General features: G+C 47.3%; 1 protein-coding gene and 1 pseudogene across 3 annotated transcripts in view; one reads left to right on the top strand and one right to left on the bottom strand.

Moving 5' to 3' along the window:
• Window positions 1-4,966: 4,966 nt before the first annotated feature.
• On the bottom strand, window positions 4,967-5,081 carry LOC112438653 (small nucleolar RNA U3; annotated as a pseudogene).
• Window positions 5,082-8,405: 3,324 nt separating this feature from the next.
• CD99L2 (CD99 molecule like 2) overlaps window positions 8,406-24,158 on the top strand; it is a 131,983-nt gene continuing 116,230 nt past the window's right edge. For 2 of the 3 annotated variants that reach the window (XM_034949820.2, XM_034949818.3), the window contains exon 1: window positions 8,406-8,675. In XM_034949820.2, coding sequence (XP_034805711.1) covers window positions 8,609-8,675 — 67 coding nt within the window. In that variant the 5' untranslated portion in view covers window positions 8,406-8,608. The remainder of the gene's footprint in view (window positions 8,676-24,158) is intronic. The other variant, XM_034949819.3, reaches the window with a different exon arrangement.

Below are 24,158 nucleotides of genomic sequence, written 5' to 3'. Positions count from 1 at the left end.
AAGTGCCTTAGCTGCTGAACACTGGAACCCACAGATCCACCCCCAGTAGTACTTACCCAAGCTCCAGAGAGGCAGCCCTGGAAAAGAGTGGGTTTCCAGCAGTCAAGTTGAAGAAAGTATTTCAGGCAGTAGAGAGTGATCAACCATGCCCACCATTGCTGAAAGATCTAGTAACAAGAGGACTGAGAGTGGACAAAGGTAGGGGCCAGCAAACTTTTTCTGTAAAGGACCAGATAGTGAATATTCAGCTTTGAGGGCCATACAATCTGTTGCCTCTCCTCGACTCTGACCTGGTAGCACACAAGCAGTTATAGACAGTATGTAAACAAGTGGGTGTGACTGTGTGCCAATAACACTCTACGGATACTGAAACTTTTTTGTTTTGTTTTTTTGTTTTTTGGTTACAGGGTCTCACTCTGCTGTCCAGCCTGGAGTGTAGTGGCGTGATCATGGCTCCCTGCAGTCTTGACCTCCGGGGCTCAAGTCATTCTCCTGCCTCAGCCTCCCAAGTAGCTGGGGCTACAGGTGCACACCACCATGCCTGGCTAACTTTTTATTTTTTGTAGAGATGAGATCTTGCTATGTTGCCTAGGCTGGTGTGGAATTCTTGGGCTCAAGTGATCCTCCCACCTTGGCCTCTCAAATACTAAAAAGTAAATGTCACATCATTTTCATGTGTCACAAAATATTCTTCGTTTTTATTTTTCTCAACCATTCTTTGTTTAGGGGTCACATGAAAACAGGCAGTGGGCGGGACTTGGCCCACTGGCCTTAGTTTGCCCAGCCATGGTCTCAGCTTTTAGATGGATAGGAATGCCTTATCCTGCCTCAGGCCAAGTACATTGAAAACTTGGAGAGTAGAGCCCTGGCAAACGTGGTTTTCAAAGCTTCCCTGATACCCAGCAATTCATGTGTATACCCAAGAGAAATAAAAACACATGTCCACCAAAAAGCTTGTATGTACATCCATGTTCATAGCAGCATTGCTCACAATAGCCCCAAATTGGAAACAACCCAAATATCTGTCTACTGATGAATGGATCAACAAAATGTGGTATTATTATACAATTGAATAGTATTCAGCCATAAAAGACATGAAATTCTGATACATAGTAGAACATGAACGAGCCTCAAAAACATTACGCTCAGCAAAAGAAGCCAGACACAAAAGGCCACATAGTGTATGGTTCCATTTATACAAAATGTCCACAATAGGCAAAATCCATAAAGACAGAAAGATTAGTGGTTGCCCGGGGCTGGGGGAGGGCTAATGGGGAGTGACTGCTTAACGCGTCTGGGATTTCCTTTTGGGGTGATGGGAATGTTCTAGAACTAGATGGAGGTGATAGTTGCACAATATTGCAAATGTAGCAAATGCCACTAAATTGTACACATTTAAAGGTTAATTTTATATTATATGAATTTTACCTCAATTTAAATGAAAAAAAAAAAAAAAGCTTCCTCAAAGATTCTGTCATGCTGCTAGGGTTGAGAAACAGGACCGGTGTGAGGAGACAGCAAATTGCAAAGCAAGTTGAACTCACATCTGGATTCAAAGCTCAGTGTTAAGGTGGACTCAGCATAGGGTCTGTGAGGGTAGAAGGCACGGGTCCTGAGCCTTTCCTAGGCTGGGAACAGTATGTTCTTTTATGGCATGAGGGATAAACTGGGAACGGCCAGGTGAAGGAAGGAAGGGAAGTTATTCCAGACAGGTGGAGTGGTGGGGTCAGGGAGGTGACGGTTGTGGGGCGGGAGGCAGTGTAGAAGGGAAGCTGGAATGAGTTGAAGAATTAAATAGGGAGGCAGGGGCCTGATCACATCATGTGGGGCTGTGTAGACCATGAACAGAAATTTGGATTTACTGTGAGTGAGATGGAAGACCTGGGACATGAGACTAGAGGGTTTTAAGCAAGGGAACAACATGATCTGATTTACTTTTTAAGAAGCTTCCCGTGGTTGCTGGGTAAAAAAAAACGGGCTGGAGGAGGCTGTTGTGCAGTTATTCAGGGCAGGGATGAGTGTACACATTCAAGACTTTAGGAGACAGAGTTCTCAGGATTTGGTAATGGAGTGAGTGAGACCAGGGGAGGGGGGAACTTCTGCCTCCAAGGTTTGGGCCCTAGCAACTGGGAGATTGGTGGTGCCATTTACTAAGATAGGAGAACACTTGTGGGAAGAGCAGAGTGGTTTGGAGGCCAGTAATGGGCAGTTCTGTTTTGGACATCGCAATATGTCTGCAAAAGTTATTTTTGAACAAAATGTTATTGCTGTTAATTGGATGCCCCATTCCACATTTGTGTTCCGAAACATTTTCTGGGAGGTTTCTTGGGCTGCTTCAATTATATGAAAAGACTTAATTCAAAGAGACCAAATGTTGGTTTCTGTGGTTTGAGTCCCCTGAGTGCTTAGGGGAGACTTCACTGGGTAAGTTAAATACAGCCCTACTCTGCATTTGGGAGGCAAATGTTAAGTCCCGTTCCTACAGAGGTCAGGGTTTGGAGGAGAAAATACTGCCTCGGAAATATTACAGAGACATACGTTATTTCTTGCCAAGTGCTTATGCAAATTCCATATTAACTCGACTGAGCACTAGAAAGAAATTTACAGAGCAGTCTCTCACATTAGGAAAACATGCAGGTATAAGGTTTTGCCCTGCCTGACTTGGCACACACAGGCTTCCTGAAGATGGCTGGGTGTTCTGCATTTAGATTTCCGAGGAAGAGGACGCCTTCCCGTGATAATGAGCCTTAAAACGAAGTCGTGACCCACCAGCCTTTGGCATCGTCTTCTTTTCTTTTGGGATCATAGTCACCATGGCCATAATTGCCAATATCATCACTATCGTGTGGTCGTTGGTGTGTTAAGAAAGTTCCTCAAACCACCAATGGGAATCCTAACAGGAATCAAAAAAGATGAGATGATTCCTATCTCATTGAAATTTGTTGCATTACATTACAGAGGGTCCCCTTTGGGAGTGAGCGACTCTGCTGCATGTAAGACAGGAGTGATTGGTGGTGGTGGTGGTGGTGGTAGGGGGTGCTGCTCTGCAGAAACATGGCAATGGAAGATGACCCTGCTGTCTGTGAAGCCGCTGCTCCTGACCCACCACACTGGGCTGTTTCTGGGACAAGCAGGCAGAGCAGGAGAGTCTCCACGCCACCTCGCCCTTCCTCCTGAGCCCAGCCAAAGCATTCCCGGGACTTCTGCACTGCCTCCTCCCTCTCCTCCCCCACCTCTGTCTCTTCTCCACTCTCCCCAGCTTTTCACTCTAATGGCTCCTGTCACCTAGAGCAGCATTTTCTGGGTTCTGTACAACAGAGTCCTGAGACTCCATGGATAAATGAAATCATGGAACGTCAATCTGATCTTATCACCCGGCAGTACCACCCCATCCCCACTTAACACTCCTGGGGGTTCATGGTTGCCTTTGAGTACAGTCCGATCTTCACCCGGTCTGCAAGTCCTGTGTGACCTGGTTCCAGCCAATTCGATTCTACGTGTTGCACTTCCTCTCATTTCAGCGGTTCTCTCAGAACACCCTGCCGTCTGCAGGCCAAACCATTATTTCTTTGAGTCAGCTCTACACTGACCATGCACTGGGAGAGGGGCTGCACCTCCGTGTTCCCATCACACCGTGTGCTCAACTCTTTAACCACCTGCATCACACAGAGTAATAATTGCCTATCATCTGTCTCCGCCCTTGGACTTCCTTTTCTTCCCAGTCCTGAGAATTGGGCCAGGCCTACATACCCAGGCCCTCTTTTCTATGGCAATTGCTACCGCCACCACGTCCACACCAGGAATCCAAACTCCTCTCTCCAGCCCCACAGTCCCCAGCCTCTCTCCCTACATGATGCCAGTAGCACTCCTGTAGACCAGCTCCCTGTCGCTGCTGCTTCATGCTTAAAAGCGTTCAGTGGCTCCTCCTCTGTTTTCAGAACCAAATCTTTGCTCATTAGCATGGCATTCAAAGCCCTGCCTGTCCTTGCCATACTGTAAAATCCAAGAGAGGAGAGAATAAGAAGGCTGTGGAGAGGCGGAGGAGACTAAGGGATAATGTGCTTACGACTCAAAAAATATCAGAGGAAGCATTGTTTTAGAATGCATTTTCAGGGCTTCTGTTTACATACGGGGTGTGTTCCAAAAATTCCTATGTATCTGGGCCTGGGTGGGCTGAATATTATTGGGATAGCCAGCGGTTCCCAGACTTGTGAACTTCACCAATGAGTAGATTTCTTTTCTTTTTTCAGTTTGGGGACGGGTAGGGTTGCCAACTTCTTATTTTGCAAAGTAAGCATATTAAACAAAACACTACCATCTTTTCATGAAATAAAAGGACTTTTGTACACCAAAACAAGTTCATGATTTCAAGATAAAGGTCAATACTCTAGCTTTATGGGGGGAAACTTGCCACGACAACCTCATTTTTTTGTATTTCTCCTGGGACTGGTGAAACTTGACTGTGAAGTCAGGCATTTGGGAAAATTGCTGTAGAGCCCCATGCGCCCCTCCCCCCAGCCAGCCAGGGCTGTTTGCATGCCCATTGAGATGCAAGTGAGTCTTTGTCTCTTAATTGCCCCGCACAGTGGGGAGTGAGGTGGGAAGGGAGGGTGTGCTGTCCCTTTGTACCCAGCCAGGGCCCTCCAACAGGTTTGGTTAGAGGGATTAAGCTCCAAGGCTGTGGGAGGGTAGACGAAGCCCTAAGCACCAGCAGAGCTGCTTTGGGTCCCAGGGCACAGAAGGTGACCTTGAGTTGGGGCAAAGCCTTTGGCCCCTGCCCTCATTCCCATGTGGACTCCCTCTCGGCTCTGGTCCCTAAGGATCAATGGCGGGGTGGGTATTCAGGAAGGGGTGCTGTCAGCATGGACAGTGGTGCTCTCCTGATGGGCATCTTCAGCAGTGGTGGGGGTGGTGGCAAGGCCCTTCCACAGCTGATTTTGATCATGGGTGAGGGAGGCCACCCAGGTACTCAGATAGCTGATTTGGAATTTATTATTATTTTGTATTTTTCTGTGCTCTGCACATTCAGAGAACATTCTCTAGTAATGTACTACAGAAATAATTCCTGAAAGTATAGTCTTTGTCCCCAAAGTATATACCATGTGTGGGGGCGGGGAGCACGGATAATGGCTTTGAAAAATTTTTTTTTAATAATAATATTTTTTTTCTCCTGGGAAATACACTTCCAAACTAAGTTGGGGAGGTGCTCCCAGATCATGGTTTTTAAGTGCACAATTTCCTGTATGTAAACCCATGACCCATGGATACCTAGCTGGCCCACATAATCCTATTTACCTGAGATTGGTGTAAACCCACCCAGCCCTATATGTGGGCCTCTCCTGTTTTCCCAGGCCACCCTGGTGGCTGTTTATCCATGCCACACTGGCCACAGCTTGGGAAAGGTGGACATTTTTAGGAGAGAATCTTGTCAGGCCAAATGGTTTTCCAATTGATGGCAGTTTTCAGGGTATGAGAAGTTCAGGGAGGAACTAGGTGTAGCAAGAGGGTGGGAACAAGGGAGTGGTGTGTAGACGAGGCAGGCTTGGGCAAGAGTGGGTCCCTGAACCCATGTGCATTGGCAGTGGGGAGTATAGATGATGTGTGGGGGCGGGGAGCACAGATAATGGCTTTGAAAAAAATTTTTTAATAATAATTTTTTTCCTCCTGGGAAATACACTTCCAAACTAAGTTGGGGAGGTACTCCCAGATCATAGTTTTTAAGTGTACAATTTCCTGTATGTAAATCAACTGCATGTTTAATTGCAATTCAGCAGGATAGCAGTACCTGACTGAGAGGCTCACTAAGTTCCCAGCAGGTCTTCAGCCTGGCAGGCAAATCAGCCCTCTCTAACTCACATTAACCTAACTTACAAGAGACTGAGAGACAAACCAGGATCAAGATAAGCTATTTTACAAAGGGAGAGGTATCTGGTAGGATAATCCATCTCGGACATTTGCAATATTTTGATTAAGGAACTATTTGTGAGTATCTTTTGGCCACAATGATAAACATTGTCTTTTTCTTTTGGTTCTTATTCCTGTGTCAGAGCAGGTCATCTATGTTCATTTTGCGCTTTAGAGGAGCACACTCTTAAGGTCCCATATCATCACCTGCTAATGTTCATCCTTGCCATGGTTCAATCTGCTAGAACGGAGGTCAGTAAACTTTTTCTGTAAGGGTTAGACAGTAAATATTTTAGGCTTTGTGTGCCCCATGGTCTCTATCACAACTGTTCAACTCCACTGTGGCAGCACAAAAGCCACCATAGGGAATACAAAAATCAATGGGCGTGGCTGTGTTCTCATAAACTTCATGAACCCTGAAATTTGAATGTTGTATCACTTTCTCATGTCATAACATTCTTTTGATTTTTTTCAACCATTTAAAAATGCAACCACTACTTTTAGCTGGAAGGCTGAACAAACAGGTGGGAGTAGGATTTAGCCCACGGGGTGTAGTTTGAGAACTATTCTTGAGCTAGAAGACAGTCTTATTGCATATGGCATTGTAGCACCTTTAGCAGCTAGAGTTCCAGTTGAGTGTGACTGTCCACTGCATATTGATTGACATGGCCTCAAACTTAGAGGTTACATGCTTCTCACCTTCTCAGTGTAGATGAGTGTGTATGCATCAGGGTTTACCCATCAGATCCTGGAAGACTCCTAAAGACCAGAAAATCTACTGCCCTCCAGGTACAGATGGTACCACCAGGGCCTATGGAATGGCTCAGGGCACTTAGTAGCAAAGGTGGGGGCATGTCCACAGCCTGGAATAGACAGTAACCTCCTGACCTCACAGTGGCCACTATTTCCTTAGCCGTTACTAGATTAACCAGTAATGGTCCCTGCCCTCTGTCACTGTGTGCAGGCTGTCCACTTTTCACCACCTCATTTAATCCTTAGCACAACCTTGTTGGGTTTAGCCAGGATTTGTACCCGGTCTGGCTCTACAGCACACATTCTTAGCCATTCACCAGCTGGGATTCCTAGTGGTACCCTCCCCCTTTGACACATGAGACTAGACCTGGCTAACTCCCCAACCTCAAGTAACCTCCATTTTGCTGCTTTTCCCTCGTTAATAGGTGATGATACATAAGGCATTGTGAGGAATAAAAATTAAGGGTAAAATGCCTGGAATATGCCATGTGTATAGTGTGTGTTCAATAACTACCAGCTATTTCTGTTAATTCTACAGCTAGAATGGAATAATGTTCCATTCATAGAGTAATTAATGCCCTGAGCCTGGGAAGATCCACTCCTCATATGCTGTTTTGTTTCTGCAGCCCTAAGATTCAGGGCAATGGATGTAAGTCACACGGGAGATTTCGGCTCCATCTCAGGGAGACCCCACACCCCACTGTTCCTTAGGGGTTGGTGGGAGCCACTGAGGGGGGTGCCTATGGCAGCGAGGGCTGGGTTGGGGGCACAGGAAAGCTGCCGAATGGATATTGAGGGGAGGTGGTAGTAGCCGCCCTCTAAGGAGGATGTGGCCCTGGGCAGCCGGTGCCGCATAATGGCAGGGACAGGCTCACGCTGCCACTCCGGAGAGCAGTAGCGCTTCCTCTTTGTCTTCGAGAGCCGGTTGCAGCTGGGGCTCTTCTAGGGAGCATTCCCATCAACTGCTGCAGCGGGCATTTTGCTGGTCGGCACAGTATCGTAATCTGATTTCTTCGGGTCTGGGAGACGGACTCCGTTTGCGGGGGTTCATGGGAAAGGACTGCAGCGCGTTTGTCGGTCATTAAGCACGTTTTTGAGATCGACTCTGCAGATATGAACTTGCACTTTCAGCGCATTCATCAAAGCCTCGGGAGAGCTGACCCAGTCCCTACCCCCAGTCTCCCGAGCCCGCGGCGCTTCGGCTCCGGGACGCCCCCATCCTCCCCTCTCGCCCACCCGGGCGCCCCCGGCCTCGTTTTCTCGAGACGTGTCACTGCTTGTTGACCGCAGCCAGTCGCGAAAACGGTCCTTTCCTTCAGTCTCCGGCCAGGGTTTCACTCCTGCAGGGAACAGCGGGTGGGGACAGAGTGCGGGGCTCCGTGCTGGACGGTGTCTGGAGGGGCCCCAAGGGAACAACCCTTCACCGGGAGAACACCAAGGCCAGAAGGGGAAGAGCCCTTCTCAAGGTCACCCGGGAGGAAATAGGCGCCCACCGGCGCTGCCGCCTCCCGCTCCCCGGCACTGGTGACTCACTGCTCCAGGTCCGCGGGGCCACCTCCGAGACTTCGGTCTCCAGGACCGAGGTGGGACAGGGTCTGCGGACCGCGCGCTGCCGCTGGACCCAGCCCAACCCAACCCAGACCTCCCCACCCGCTGGGTGCCCGCAGGCCACGCCCCTCGCCCGGAGCCCCGCCTCCAGAACGCGGACCCGCCCCCGATACTGCAGCCTCGCCCCGCCCCCCCGGCCTAACCCCAGCCCAGGCGCCCTCAGGCGCCGGCTCTCTAGCGCGCCCGACCTCCATCTTCCCGGGGCCGCGCCGCGCGCGCGCGCGCGCTTTGGGCGGGATCCTGCAGAGGCGGCGGGGCTCCTCCTCCCGCTCCTCCTCGGCCTCCCCTTCGGGCGCTCTCGCGCTAACTGTGCTCCTCCGGGGCCCTCCGCCTGCTCCCAGCCATGGTGGCCTGGCGCTCGGCGTTCCTTGTCTGCCTCGCTTTCTCCTTGGCCACCCTGGTCCAGCGAGGTAAGGCGGGCGGGGGGCGCGCGGGGACCCCGCCTTGTGGGCCCAGGGGTCGCTCTGCGCATGAGCGGCACGGTCCCCGCCTCTCGGGCCTGCGGTGGCTGCCACCGGCCGGCCGGGCTGTGCGAGGCGGAGCGGCGGGGGTCCGAGCCCCGGGCCCGTGGGGGTTGACTCCGCCGCGGTCGGAGTAGCCGGAGAGGAGGGGTGGGTCCCCTCCTGACGCTGGGCTGGAAACAGCGGGATGGGCCCCCTAAAATCCTGAACGAGCAGGTGTACCACTGGTGACAACAGCTGTCCCCAAGAGTTTACCTTTGAGAAAACCTTGAAGAGAGCAGTCATTTTCGAAATTTGCTGCGAGGCCACCGACAGCAGAAGCACCTGGGGAACTTCCTAGGTGGATTCCTAGCCCCTTTCATCGGGATCACAGCGGGCATGGGCTGGGGGAGGGGGGGTCAGCGAGGCGTAGGTCTAACCAGCTCTCTAGGTGCTTCTGCCGTCCGCTTCAGTTTTTGAGACTTTGGTCATGTTTTGCCAAGGAGCAGGAGAGAGAAATCCCGCTGAATCAAGGAAGCACGTTTCTTAGACCCTCTGCTACTCAAAATGTGGTCCAGGGCCCAGCCGCATAGGCATCACCTGGGAGCTTGTAAGAACTGCAGCATCTCACGCCCCGCCCCCGACCTACTGAGTCTGATTCTGCATTTCAACTAGATCCGCGGGTGATTCTCTGGCACATTCAAGTTTGAGAAGCATCTTATTAGAATAAATGCAGTCTGTGGTTAAAAATAGGGTCTTAAACATGTACCAACAGAATCTTCTTACACTTATTTTTATCCTATGTCCCCATCAGAAAAAGGGATTAAGGGAAACACTGTAATTGAACGTGAATTATGCTCCAAGCTTCCTGACAATAGAAGCGAACCCAGCTGGTGGAAAATATGTGAGCTCAGGAAACACACACACACACACACTCACACACTCACACACTCACACACACTTTGTCCTAGTACTGAGTTCTAGTAAGATTTATGTCACATAAAGGAACACTGGAAAACAGTGGATGGTACTAGCCAAGCCACTTTTGCAAAAGATGCAGAAATGTTTTTCATGTGGGCAACCCACCTGGAGTTGATTCACGAAGAGCCATTTAACATTCTGCAGAGGTGCCAGGCTCTGTTCTAGGAACTGATGATGCGGTAGTGAACAAAACTGAGACTGTCTTCATGGAGCTTACATCCTGGTCCGGGCAGAAAACAAGCCCAACATTGAAATCTATATATATTGTCAGTGCTATGGAGAAAAATAAAGGAAGTTATAGGGGTAAAGAGTTGTTGAATTTTCTTTTTCATTTTCCCTTTGGGATAAAATTTTTATTTTGTTTACAATGCATTTGTAGGAAAATGTATGATCATTTGATTGACTTGCATCTAATGACATGGAAATCTTGAAAGTAGAAGCACAAAAAAAGTTAGAAAAATGATACTCCCTTCAAAGCTGTCTTCTGAAAGTCTTCAACATGGTGTGCCCGTTGAGAAGGTGGGGAATAGAAATGATTGGGTCTCAGATTTGCATGTTACAATTGTTGATTTAAGAGGTGGTAGAGGAGACAGAAACAGTACATCTGTTTTATAGATAAGGAAACAGAGGCACAGAGAGGTGAAGTAACTTGCCTTAGGTCACACAGCGATTGCCAGAATTATGATTTGATGCAAGGCTTGTCTGACTGCGCAGTCACTGCCTTTAAGCCCTAGGCATATGCCCTTGCACCTGGAGGTACCCCACTTCGACCACTTAGGGACCATGGGAAAATGAGTTCCCCGAACCTGTTTGATCATCCATATGATGCCTGACAATCACAAAGGTGTTTTGAGGGGACCAGGCTTAGATCTACAGCCTTGCTACCAGCTACCATCTCCTGAGTTCTTCCTGTGTGCCAGGCACTTCACATATATTGCTTTAAATTGCCTCGACAATTTTGCAGGCTAGATATTATCACTGGCTTTCAGATGAGGGGGCCCTGGTCATATAGCTCAGAAGACATAGAGCCAGGATTCAACCCAGATAAGACTGCTACCCAGTTATCTTTTATTGTTTAAATTATTTTTAATTAATTAATTAATTTTTTTGAGATGGAGTCTAGCTCTGTTGCTCAGGCTGGAGTGCAATGGCCTGATCTCGGCTCACCGCAACCTTCGCCTCCTGGGTTCAAGCAATTCTCCTGCCTCAGGCTCCCAAGTAGCTGGGACTACAGGCATGCGCCACCATGCCTGGCTAATTTTTGTATTTTTAGTAGAGATGGGGTTTCACTGTGTTGGCCAGGCTGGTCTCGAACTCCTGACCTCGTGATCCGCCCGCCTCGGCCTCCCAAAGTTCTGGGATTACAGGCGTGAGCCACCACGCCCAGCTTATTGTTTAAATTAATTAACTGAAACTAGAAGCAGCTTTGGTTTCAAGATAAGGGCCCAGTTTTCTGGATCTTTTTTTTTTTTTGGAAACAGAGTCTTGCTATGTCGCCCAGACTAGAGTGCAGTGGCGCGATCTCGGCTCACTACAAGCTCCACCTCCTGGGTTCACACCATTCTCCTGCGTCAACCTCCTGAGTAGCTGGGACTACAGGCGCCAGCCACCACACCGGCTAACTTTTTGTATTTTTAGTACAGACAGAGTTTCACCATGTTAGCCAGGATGGTCTCTATCCCGTGACCTCATGATCCACCTGCCTTGGCCTCCCAAAGTGCTGGGATTACAGGTGTGAGCCACCGTGCCCAGCCAACAGTTTTCTGGATCTTTTGTCCAAAATAAGATAATACGATTTTTGCATTGGTGGTCTTCTCTGGGATCCTGGTAGTCTCAGAGCTGCTGCGTCAAAATGACAAACACAAAGCAAGTGCCTCAGTTAGGCACCAGTTGGCTCTTCTTGGGCCCTGGAGTGGCATTTTGGGTAGGCCTGCTGAGAGCCACTTTATTCTTGGTCCTGGTCCTCAGTAGTGGGATGTGGCTGAGTAACCCTGGCAGACCTCAGAAAGCACACAGAAGCAGCTCTGCATAATCTGAGAAATCCTTCCAGGCTCTAGCAAGTAGCAAGTAGAGGCTGGCTTTAGGCTCCCAGGAGTTTAAAGGGCGGTTAACAAGTTATCTTTGTTCTAATTACAGAGGGCTTTTCAGTCTGCTGTGTATTTTACTAGTTCCAAAAAGTCCTCTGAGGACAGGTATGCTGCCTGTATGTGCCTCCAGAAATGGGAAGCTGTTCTTTTGAGCAGCAAGGAGAAGACTGTCAGTGATGTGGATGGGTAGTAATCTTAACAGGAGCTTCATTTCTGGAACACCTATATGCCAGGCCCTCTGCCTCGCCACATTATCCCGACCTGTTGGCACTGTGACCCATATCACCTCCTGATGTCCATAGTGGCCCTTTTACATAGAGTCTTACAGGTAACTGGTAACCCACTTCTCGATTGAAAAATATGGGGCCCAGAGAGGTTTAGGAACTTAACACTTAGCTGAATTGGATTTGAACTCAGGTTTACCTGCATAACCAGAGCAGAAGGCATGAACACAGATACCTTCAGGGATCATGCAGGTAATAGGAATGTGAGAAGTGGTCAAGAATAAGCATGATGAGGGGGCCGGGCGCAGTGGCTCATGCCTGTAATCTCAGCACTTTGGGAGGCTGAGGTGGCCAGATTACTTGAGCTCAGGAGTTCGAGACCAGCCTGGGTAACATAACAAGAGCCCCATCTCTACAAAAAATACAAAAATTAGCCAGGCGTGGTGGCATGCGCCTGTAGTCCCAGCTACTCGGGAGGCTGAGGTGGGAGGATTGCTTGAGCCTGGGAGGCAGAGGTTGCAATGAGCCAAGATCGCACCACTGCACTTCAGCCTGGGTGACAGAGTGAGACCCTGTCTTAAAACACACACACACACACACACACACACACACACAAAACAAAAGAATAAAAGAATAAACTTGATGAGCATGTTGGCAAGCCACCAAGTGCCTGCTCCCTTAAAGAGAGGTCCAGCTTACACAAGGAGTGTAGGCTTTAAAGCATACCTGCCCAGTGCTGCTATGACTCTGTCCCATTTGCCTAACTGCTCGGTGCTACGGTTTCCTCATCTGTGAAATAGGGATAACAACACTATCTACCTCATGGGGTGGTTATTAGGATTAAATGAGTAGAAATGTATAAAGCATTTAGCACGGCACCTGGCTCCAAGTGAGCAAGACATTCCAAGCCACATTTTAAAAATATGTGATGCAAACCTTGAAAGGCATCATTTATACAAAATGTCCAGAGTTGGCAAATCCATAGAGACAGAAAGTAGATTAGTGGTTGCCAGCAGCTGGGATGAAGGGGGATGGGGAGTGTCTGCTTAATGGGCAAGGGGTTTCTGTTTGGGATGATGACAATGTTCTGGAACTAGATAGAGTTTATGATTGCAAAATATGTGAATGTACTAAAAACCATGAATTGTACACTTTAAAAAGGCTGAATTGTGGCCAGGCGCAGTGGCTCATGCCTGTAAACCCAGCTCGTTGGGAGGCTGAGGTGGGTGGATCAGCTGAGGTCAGGAGTTTGATACCAGCCTGGCCAACATGGTGAAACCCCGTCTCTACTAAAAATACAAAAATTAGCTGGGCATGGTGGTACACGCTTGTAGTCCCAGCTACTCGGGAGGCTAAAGCATGAGAATCTCTTGAATCCGGGAGGCAGAGGCTGCAGTAAGCTTAGATGATGCCACTGCACTCCAGTCTGGGCGACAGAGCGAGACTCTGTCTCAAAACAAAAAAAAAGGGCTGAGTTGTATGGGAACTGCATCTTCATTTAAAAATTCACTATGTACTGACTTGTACACTTTAAAAGGGTGAATTGTATAGGAATTACATTGCCATTAAAAAAAATTCACTGTATAGTCCAAGCAGAATAAGTGTGAGAAGTGGCAACATGTTACCCCTGGATTGGGGTTGTTTTCAAGGTCCTTGAACTTGGTTCGGGGGGTGTAAGAGCAGAGTGGGCCCCGTGTGCTGGCAGTGCTGAGATGCCAGGCTGGGATCCAAGCAGAAGCCTCATGGGCTGACTTGGGGTATTGGGCTGAGCCAGATGGGCCACAAAGCATCTGCAGAGTTGGCCCAGAGATGCTTAACCCTGCCTGCCCGAGTTCAGGAATGGTCCCTGGAACAGTGGCATGATAGGGAGAGGGAGAACTTCCCTTTCCTAGATGGCTCCAGGGTCGCCCTTATGGGCACTAGTCAGTTGCTGCACTCGTCTGACAGAAAGTCTGGGGACTCTGCCTGTTAGTCTTACCTGCTTTGACTGGTTTTCAGCCTTTTCCTTGCTGTCATAGGTCACATCCCTATCCCTTCCATTATTTTGGACACAGGGTATCTCAAATGTGTTGTTTGTTTCTTTGTTTTTTTTTTGAGATGGGAGTGCAATAGTGCGATCTCACTGCAACCTCCACCTCCCAGGTTCAAGCGATTCTCCTGCCTCAGCCTTCTGAGTAGCTGGGATTACAGGAGTCCGCCATCACACCCAGCTAATTTTTTTGTATTTTTAGTAGAGACGGGGTTTCGCCATGTTGGCCAGGCTGGTCTCAAACTCCTGACCTCCGGTGTTCCACCTGCCTTGGCCTCCCAAAGTGCTGGGATTACAGGCGTGAACCACCGCACCCAGCTTGTGTTTGTTTTTAAACACGTGCACAGAAACCATCCAGGAGTGAGCATCAGTAGGCATTGAGGAAGGGCCTGAAGTTGCCTTCAGTGGAGATGATGCTGATTAGGCCCATTTTGTCTGCTCAGAAGGGAGTGTTGGGAGGAGCTGGGTTTCATTCTTGTGAGTTTAGGAGAGATACCTTCCAGACACGTCGACTTTCCTGTTCTGTTCTTTTTTTTTTTTTTTTTTTTTTTTGAGACAGAGTCTCGCTCTGTCGCCCAGGTTGGAGTGCAGTGGCGCGATCTCGGCTCACTGCAAGCTCTGCCTCCCGGGTTCACGCCATTCTCCTGCCTCAGCCTCCCTAGTAGCTGGGACTACAGGTGCCTGTCACCACACCTGGCTAATTTTTTGTATTTGTAGTAGAGGCGAGGTTACACCGTGTTAGCCAGGATGATCTCAATCTCCTGACCTCGTGATCCGCCTGCCTCGGCCTCCCAAAGTGCTGGGATTACAGGCGTGAGCCACTGTGCCCGGCCTCCTGTTCTGTTCTTTTCCCCACCTGGTGTTTTGCTTTTTCTGCTGTGTGTTCACTCTTAGGTGGGTTTATTTATTTATTTATTTTTATTATTTTTTTCCTTCGAGATGGAGTTTCAGTCTTGTTGCCCAGGCTGGAGTGCAATGGCGCGATCTTGGCTCACTGCAACCTCTGCCTCCTGGGTTCAAGCAATTCTCCTGCCTCAGCCTCCCGAGTAGCTGGAACTACAGGCATGTGCCACCACACCCGGCTAACTTTTTGTATTTTTAGTAGAGATGGGGTTTCTCCATGTTGGTCAGGCTGGTCTCCAACTCTCGACCTCAGGTGATCCACCTGCCTCAGCCTCCCAAAGTGCTGGGATTACCCAGCTCCCAAAGTGAGCCACCACGCCTGGCTCACTCTTAGGTTTTGTACTTTGCATGTTATTCCTCTTCTGCTCTTGGGTGCCTGGGCAGACTGGCTCAAGGGGTTCCTGTCCCCCAATCCAGACTGGACCCTCCCTGAGGCTAGGTCCACTGACTGGTGAATGTTGGTTTGCATGCAAAAGCTTAACGTCATCGTAGACACCTATCAAGAACGGGCCGGAAAATCTTTCATGTAGGCACATGTTCCACATGGAGTGGGGTGGGAAGCTGTGGTAGAAAGAATAATAATGAGCCCCCAAAGACATCCATGTCCTGATCTCTGGAACCTGTGAATATGTTAGGCTCCATGGCAAGGGAAATTCAGTAAGGTAGCCGATGGAATTCAGGCTGCCAATCGGCTGATCTTAAAATATTATTATCCTGGATTATCCAGGTGGGCCCAATGTAATCACCCGGGTCCTTTAAATACAGAAGAGGGAGGTAGAAGAGTCGGGGATTAGAGCCGTGTCATATGCGAAGGACTCGCCTGGCCATTGCTGGCTTTGAAGATGGAGCAAGGGGCCAGGAGCCAAGGACCACACAGCCTCTAGAAGCTGGAGAAGACAGGGAACAGATTTTTCTCTAAAGCCTCCAGAAGGAACACAGCCCTGCCCACACCTTGAGTTTAGCCCAATGAGACCTGGGTTGGACTTTTATCTCTAGAACTGTGAGATAATAAATGGGTATTGTTTTAAACTGTTGAATACAGTATATTTTGTTATAGCCAAAACAGGATGCTAGTAAGAAGCTAAGAGTTAGATACTAGCATCCTCTTCCTTGTTTGGAAAACTAGTATGTGATATTTCCTTACATTGTTTCAGTTTTACCATTTTTAAATCAATCCCTAGAATGCTCTAAGTTCAGCATTTTAAAATAAATGTGCAGAAAATTGGGTTGTAATGATGTTTTTGGTGCAGCAATGAATGTTTAGAAGCATATCTGAGGGCCCAGGAAGGTAGCTGGATTTCTGGCGCTTGCATTTGATTCCAAACTGCTTTACAAGGGGATGGGAGCCTGCACTTCTGCTTTGGAGCATGGCCCATGTTGCAGGCCACCTGCAGTGGGGGCCACTGGCTGTCTCCAGAGGCCTTTCCCACCCTTCTCCTCCAGTCCTGATGGCCGCACTTGAAGCAGGATGCAGCCTGGGGCCAGCAGACAGAGGGTTTCTGATTTGTGCAGGCCGCACTTGCCCCTTCGCTGAGGACGAGGAGGAGTGTGCTGCCAGCCTGCCTTTCTCCTGGCTGCCCTTACCAGTGCTGTGGCTTCAGCAAATTGTGTCCATTCCCTCTCTCTCAAGGTGGGGGCGGGGGTGTGGGGAGAGGACCAGACAGGAATGGGTGCACCTGAATCCCCCACTCCCACTTCAACCAGTGTTGTTTTTTGTTTGTTGGTTTGTTTTTTGAAAGCAAGTTTATTTTTATTTTATTTATATTATTATTTTTTGAGACAGAGTTTTTTTTGCTCTTGTCACCCAGGCTGGAGTGCGATGGCGCAATCTCGGCTCACTGCAACCTCCGCCTCCCGGGTTCAAATGATTCTCCTGCCTCAGCCTCCTGAGGAGCCGGGATTACAGGTGCCTGCCACCTCGCCCAGCTAATTTTTGTATTTTCAGTAGAGACGGGGTTTCACCATGTTGGCCAGGCTGGTCTTGAACTCCTGACCTCAGGTGATCCACCTGTCATGGCCTCACAAAGTGCTGGGATTACAGGCGTGAGCCACTGTGCCCAGCCTGAAAGCAAGTTTATTTATTTATTTATTTATTTATTTTGAGACGGAGTCTCGCTCTCGCCCAGTCTGGAGTGCAGTGGCGCGATCTTGGCTCACTGCAAACTCCGCCTCCCGGGTTCATGCCATTCTCCTGCCTCAGCCTCCCAAGTAGCTGGGACTACAGGCGCCCACCACCATGCCCAGCTAATTTTTTTGTATTTTTAGTAGAGACGGGGTTTCACCGTGTTAGCCAGGATGGTCTCGCTCTCCTGACCTTGTGAACCGCCCGCCTTGGCCTCCCAAAGTGCTGGGATTACAGGTGTGAGCCACCGCGCCCGGCTAGCAAGTTTATTAAGAAAGTAAAAGAATGAAAGAATGGCTACTCCATAGGCAGAACAACTCCACTTCAACCAGTTTTGAGCTTTGTTTTTATTAGTTTTCTACCTCGGGCTTCTCACAAGATGTCAGAACGTTCTGCTGCTTTACAGCAGAAATATCTTCAAAAACTGCTGTAGTTGAATCCTACAGATATGACACCCCTGTTCAGTGAACATCTGTGTAGAGGAGAAGCTAGAAAACATCTAGCTGTCATTGTTAGGTGGTTGTATTTGGGATTATTTTCTAAATTAGAGGTGATACTCTCCACAGGAAGTATTACTGCAGTGTGGAATTTATTTCCACCAAAATAGGGCCCAGGCACAGCCGGGGCTCATTTTGACCTTATACTTTTTTTTTTTTTTTTTTTTTATTGCTGCTTCAACTAGCCTGGGATGGTGGAACTATATTGGGTATTTCTTTCAGCCTAAGGGCAATGTGGGGGAAAAAAAAACTGAGATGTGAATGGCACTTGAGATACTAAGGAAACCCATGGCCTAACCCCAAGGAGGCCAGAGGACAAAGAAGCCCTTTGATGAAGCTCATACCAGTCAGTGGCCTGGGACACAGAGAGTGGATCTGAAGGGCAGATGGCAGGCAGCAGGCCTTATCCTGAATGAGCAGCCAGGACCCGTGTGGGGGCACTGTGGGTGAAACAGAGCAGGGTAAAACATGCACCTGCCCTCAAGGAGATTAAAGTCCAGACAGACCTGGAAGCAACTATACATAGTCACATGTATCTTAAAAGACACACAAGGATTCCATTATTGCTGTAGTGCTATCTGCCAAGAGGACACTTGCCCCCTTTCTCCCAGGTTGAAGGCCGTTGCTGTCGCCTATTGCTGCATAATGAACCTCCACACATTAGTGGCTTGAAACAACTGTTTACTATGCTCTTAGACTCCATAGGTTGGGAATTAGGATAATGCAGCAAGGATGGCTGTCTCTGCTCTACTGTATCTAGGACCTCAGCTAGGAGGACTCAAATGGCTGGGGGCTAGAATCATCTGGAGGTTTTTTTTTACTCACATGTCATAAAGGATGGGCTTAGCTGGGGCTGTCCACTGGAACACCGAAATGTGGCCTCTCTGGTTTGAGCTTCCTTATAGCAAGGCAACTGTATTTGAACTTCTTACATAGCCCCTTCAGGTTCTAAGCATGAACATTCCAGTAGACAAGGTAGAAGACAGATGGGCCTAGAAACCTTTTAAAAATTGTGGTAAAATACACATAACATTTACCATTTTAACCATTTTAAGGCACACAGTTCAGTGGCATTAAATACTTTTTTTGTGTGATCATCATCATTCCCCCTCCCCTAACCCCTGGCACTGGCTCATCTGCTTCCTATCTGGATTTGCCCATTCTGGACATTTCATAGCAACGGAATCAGGTAGTATTTGTCCTTTTGTGACTGGCTTATTTCACTTAGCATGATATTTTCTGAGTTCCTGCCTGTTGTAGCGTGGATCAGTACTCCATTTCTTCTTATGGTTGAATAGTATTCTATTGTACGGGTAGACCATGTTTTGCTTGTCCAGCCATCAGCTGATGGACATTTGGGTTGTTTCCACCCTTTGGCTATTGTGAGTAGTGCTGCTGTGGACATTTGTGCACAAGTCTTTGTTTGAACAACTGTTTTCAGTTCTTTGGGATATATGCCTAGATCATGGTCTTTTATGACTTGGCCCCAGAAGTTACCAGCGTGACTTTCATTGAATTCCATAGGTTATGAGTCAGTTGAGGGTAGTCTGGATTCAAAGTGAGAATATATATCCTACCTCTTAAGGGAAGAGTGTCAAAGAATTCTTAGCCATCATTTAAAACTGCCGCACAAATCTCACATTTCTGGGTCCTGCTGAAATATTGCTCCCTCCCTGGAGCGTATCCCAGTTCTCCTAGCTGGGAGTAATTACTTGTAGCTCTATTGTGATGGCGACTTCTCTCACCTCTCTAGTTCTTTATGAAATAATCACCATGAGGTATATTTGTTAGTGTCCAGTTAGTAGCCTAGCTCCGTATGTGCCTCTTCATTTTCTGTTCCTTCCCGTGACGCCATGCTGCTGTCATCAGCGGTCGGGTTCTCTCTCTCTGAGCGGGGGATGGATCAGCTGATTCTGAGAGCCCTTCAGCACTGATGTTCTGTGGGCTCCAAGTGATCTTATTTGTACAGGCTTTCTCCGTGAGGGAGGCCTCCTTCTGACAGCACAGTGCCTACTGTGTAGCCTTGGAGGAGCTTGCTGAGTGTAGGTCTCAAGGAGTTTGGATTAACCCTCAAGGTGGGGCAGCCTGGGGATTTGCCCTTCTTCACCTGGAAGAAGAGTCCCTGGGGGTTGAGCTTTATTTATTTATTTTATTTTATTTATTTATTTATTTATTTATTTATTTATTTCTGGAGACGGAGTTTTGCTCTTGTCACCCAGGCTGAAGTGCAATGGCGCACTCTCAGCTCACTGCAACCTCCGCCTCCCGGGCTCAAGCAATTCTCCTGCCTCAGCCTCCTGAGTAGCTGCGATTACAGGCATGCGCCACCATGCCTGGCTAATTTTTGTATTAATAGTAGAGACACGGTTTCACCATATTGGCCAGGCTGATCTCCAACTCCTGACCTCAGTTGATGCACCCACCTTGGCCTCCCAAAGTGGTGGGATCACAGGCGTGAGCCACCACACCCGGCCTTCATTGTTTTTTTTTTTTTTTGACAGAGTCTCACTCTGTCACCTAAGTTAGAGTGCGGTGGCACCATCATGGCTCAATGCTGCCTCAAGCCCTGGGCTCAGGGGATCTTCCCACCTCAGCCTCCCACATAGCTGGGACCACAAACATGTGATACCATACCCAACTAATTTTTTAATTTATTTGTAGAGACAGAATCTCAAACTCCTGGGCTCAAGTGATCCTCCCGCCTCAGACTCTCAAAGTGTTGGGATTACAAGCGTGAGCCATGGTGCTTGGCCTGAGCACTCTCCTAGATAGACTATTGAGCAGAGTTTTTCAACCATGGCACTGTTGACCTTTGGACCAGATAATTTTTCTGCAAGGGATAAGGTGGGTGGGTGTCCTGTGTGTTGGAGGATGTTTAGCAGCATCCTTGGCTTCTGCCCACTAGATGCGGGTAGTACACCCCTCCCTAGTCTTGTCAACCAAAAATAACTCCAGACATTGCCGAGTGTCCCCTAGGGGGTGGGGGGTGGCGAATCACCCCTTGTTGAGAACCACGACTGTAAAGACGGATACAGCCATGCCTTGCTTAACAATGGAGAGATGTTCTGAGAAATGTCATGTGATCTCATTGTGTGAACGTCATGGAGTGTACTTATGTAAGCATAGATGGTATAGCCTACTACATGCCCCTAGGCTACAAACCTGTACAGCAATGTAACTGTACTGAATACTGTAGGCAGTTGTAATACAAAGGCAAGCATTCATGCATCTAAACATAGAAAAGGTAATGTGTTGTGCTACCATGTTATGATGGCTACCATGTCACTAAGTGATAAGAATAACTAGGCTCCCAGTTACAATCTTATGGGACCACCATCGTATATGCAGCCCATCATTTGGCTGAAATATATTGCTATGTGGCCACATGACTATATATTCTTTGAAATATCGCTCTGTTTTCAGTATTGTTCATGAGTCACTAAAGTTTTCTGCCATCGTCATATTGCCCAGGACAGACATGTTGGAATAAGTCAGGTCTCAGTCTTGTGCATTGGTATCAGCTCAGACAGTTCTATTTTTTTCTTCTCTACAGGGCAAGTTCTAAGCTCAGGCAACTCTAGGAACATACCTTAGACTCCTTGATGAGCTTTCAGGTCACTCTAGTGAGACCATATGCATCACCAATCTGTGTAGTTAGTTATTTTCTGCATAGATTTCCACAGATGGCTCGTCTCATCTCTTTTATGTTCACCCTTATTAGTTTCCATTTTAGATGGCGACCTTGTCTTTTTTAATGCATTTAATGATTTTCTGCGAACCAGTGAAAAAGAATAAACAGCAAAATGAGCCAAAAATTTGACCAGGCAATTCATATAGGTAGAAATCAAATTGCACAATAAACATATAAAAAGATGATCAGCCTCATTAGTAATCGGAGAGATGCAAATTAAACTATAATAAGATAACATTATATACCCTCCGGTAGACTAAAAATTGTAATAAAGTCTGACATACCAAATGTGTACACAATTACAAGAGTAATACATACTCTTTGTAGTAAACGTGGGAAATGTGGAGAACTGTAGAGAAAACACAAACCTCGTTACCTAGGGATAACCACTGTTAGCATGTTAGAATACAGTATGCCAATAATTTTTTCTATGCTGAAATATGTATTTCACATTATTGGCATCAAACTGTATATAGTTTTCAGCTGTATTGTGAAATATAACAGATATAGAAAAACATGAAAAGCCTATATGTAAAGTTTTTGTTGTTGTTGTTGTTGTTGTTGTTGTTTTGTTGTTTTTTTTTGTAGAAGTGGAGTCTCACTGTGTTTCCCAGGCTTGTCTGAATTCCTGGCCTCAAGCAATATTCCTGTCTCAGCCATATATGTAAAGTTTAACAAAAATGTGTAAAATGAAAACCTGTGTCACCATCGACCAGGTCGAGAAATAGAATGTTGACAACACTTGTACAGACCCCTGTGTGCCCCTCCCAGTCACAGCCCCCTCCCTCCCTGTAGAGGTAGACACTACCGACTTTTGTGTGGTCATTTTCTCCCTTTACTTTATACTCTGCCACCTATGTATGCAGCCATAAATCATATAGTTTTGTTTTACCTGTCTTCTAACCTTGTAGAAATGGGATCACACCATGTGTAATCTGTTTTGTCTTTCCCCCAACATTACTGTCGATCTGTTGTGTGTCGCTGTAGTTCCTTTGTTTTCGTTGCTATATGTTATTCCACTGTTTGACTATATCACAAGTTGTTTTTTAATTCCTTCTCTTATTAATGAACATTTGGATAATTTCCAGTTTGGGGCCATTTTAAGTAGTGCTGCCAGGAGCATTTTTAGGCAGATGTGCAAAAGTTTCTCTAGGGCACAGGTTCTCACACTGTGCTCTGAGGACCCTTGTGGGGGCCTGTGAGACTTCTTCAGGGGGTCTACAAGGTCCACCTACATTTATTGATTGATTAATTGGTTGATTGAGATGGGATCTCACTCTGCTGCCCAGGCTGGAGTGCAGTGGTGCATTCTCAGCTCACTGCAACCTCCACTTCCCGGGCTCAAGTGATTGATCCTCCCCCCTCAGCCTCCCTAGTCACTGGGACCACAGGTGCATGCCAGCATGCCTGGCTAATTTTTTGTATTTTTGGTAGAGATGGGGTTACACCATGTTACCCAGGCTAGTCTTGAACTCCAAGCTCAAGCAATCCACCCACCTCAGCTTCCCAAACTGCGGGGATTACAGGTGTGAGACATTGTGCCCAGCCCAACTACTTATATATTAATCCTAGGATGTTAACTGCCTTTCCCATTCTCCTCTCACGAGTATGCAGTGGCGTTTTTTAGAGGCTATGTGACATGCAGTATCATCACCCTGATGGCTAATGGAGTGTGTGCTTGTGTCTTATGGTTTAAAAATGCCTGTTTTAATTTCTAATATGATAAATATCAATAGCAGTCACTGATACAAATAAAAGCTCTTTGAGGTCCTCAATAATTTTGAGTATATTTAAAATCTTTCAGGCCAAAAAGTTTGAAAATTGCTTCTCTAGGGTTATACCTAGAAGTGAATTTCCTGAGTTATGCAGTATTTGGAACTTGAGTTTTATGAGGTGGTACTAAACTGTCTTCCAAAATGGTTGTACCAATTTATATTCCTACCAGCAGTGTAAAAAAGTTGTTGTTGTGCCAGCCTCACCAGCGCTTGGTATTGTCAGACTTGACTATGATATTTAGCCTACTGGGGCTTTTTATAATATTGTAATGGTTTCGTTTGCATCTTTCTGGTTACTAATGAGGTTGAACATCTTTTCCTATGTTTATCTTCCAGTTTGGTTTCCTCTTTTATGAATTGCCTGGTTGTCTTTGGCTCATTTTCCTATTTATTCTTTTTCTACTGATACTCACTCATGATTCTTTATTTCCTCGTGTGCTTGGTGGTTTACTTATTTATTTTTTTTTTTTGGCTGTGTACTGCTTATTGTAATTGAAATATATATCTGGGGAATCTTTGAAGTCTAGGGTAAATTTGCCTTCTTCCAGAGAAGAATTTATGTTTGGTTTTTGTCAGGTGCCTTGTGTGATTAGTCTGGGACTACCTTAAAGTTTCTACCATTTTCGCTTTGTTTTGCCATCATCAAGGCAGCCTTTCTTGCAATCCTCTGGGGGTGGAATTTGGGAGGGGCATATTTGTTTCTGAGTCGCCCTTGCCCCAAGGGTGTAACACGTTGGGGTCCCAGCTTAATATGAGAAGAATTTTCTGTTACATTCCTTTAATGGTCATGGGCCTGCTCTTCAGCCCCCTTTGCCTGCCTTGGAAGATTGTCAAAACCAAAGTCAAAATTTGTCCAGATTGGCAGATGTCCTCAGAGCCTGTGGCTGCATGTGCATGGACTCCTACCTCCCAGGATTTTCCACTGTCTTTTAGGGGTTGTCATGTTTTTTTTGTTTGTTTGTTTTGTTTTTGTTTTTGAGATGGAGTTTTGCTCTCATTGCCCAGGCTGGAGTGCAATGGCGTGATCTTGGCTCACTGCAACCTCCGCCTCCCGGCTTCAAGCGATTCTCCCGGCTTCAAGCGATTTTCCTGCCTCAGCCTCCCGAGTAGCTGGGATTACAGGCATGCACCACCACGCCCAGCT

The sequence above is a fragment of the Pan paniscus genome, chromosome X (assembly GCF_029289425.2).
Source record: "Pan paniscus chromosome X, NHGRI_mPanPan1-v2.0_pri, whole genome shotgun sequence".
NCBI lineage: Eukaryota > Metazoa > Chordata > Mammalia > Primates > Hominidae > Pan > Pan paniscus.
This window is presented reverse-complemented; position numbering and strand designations above follow the sequence as displayed.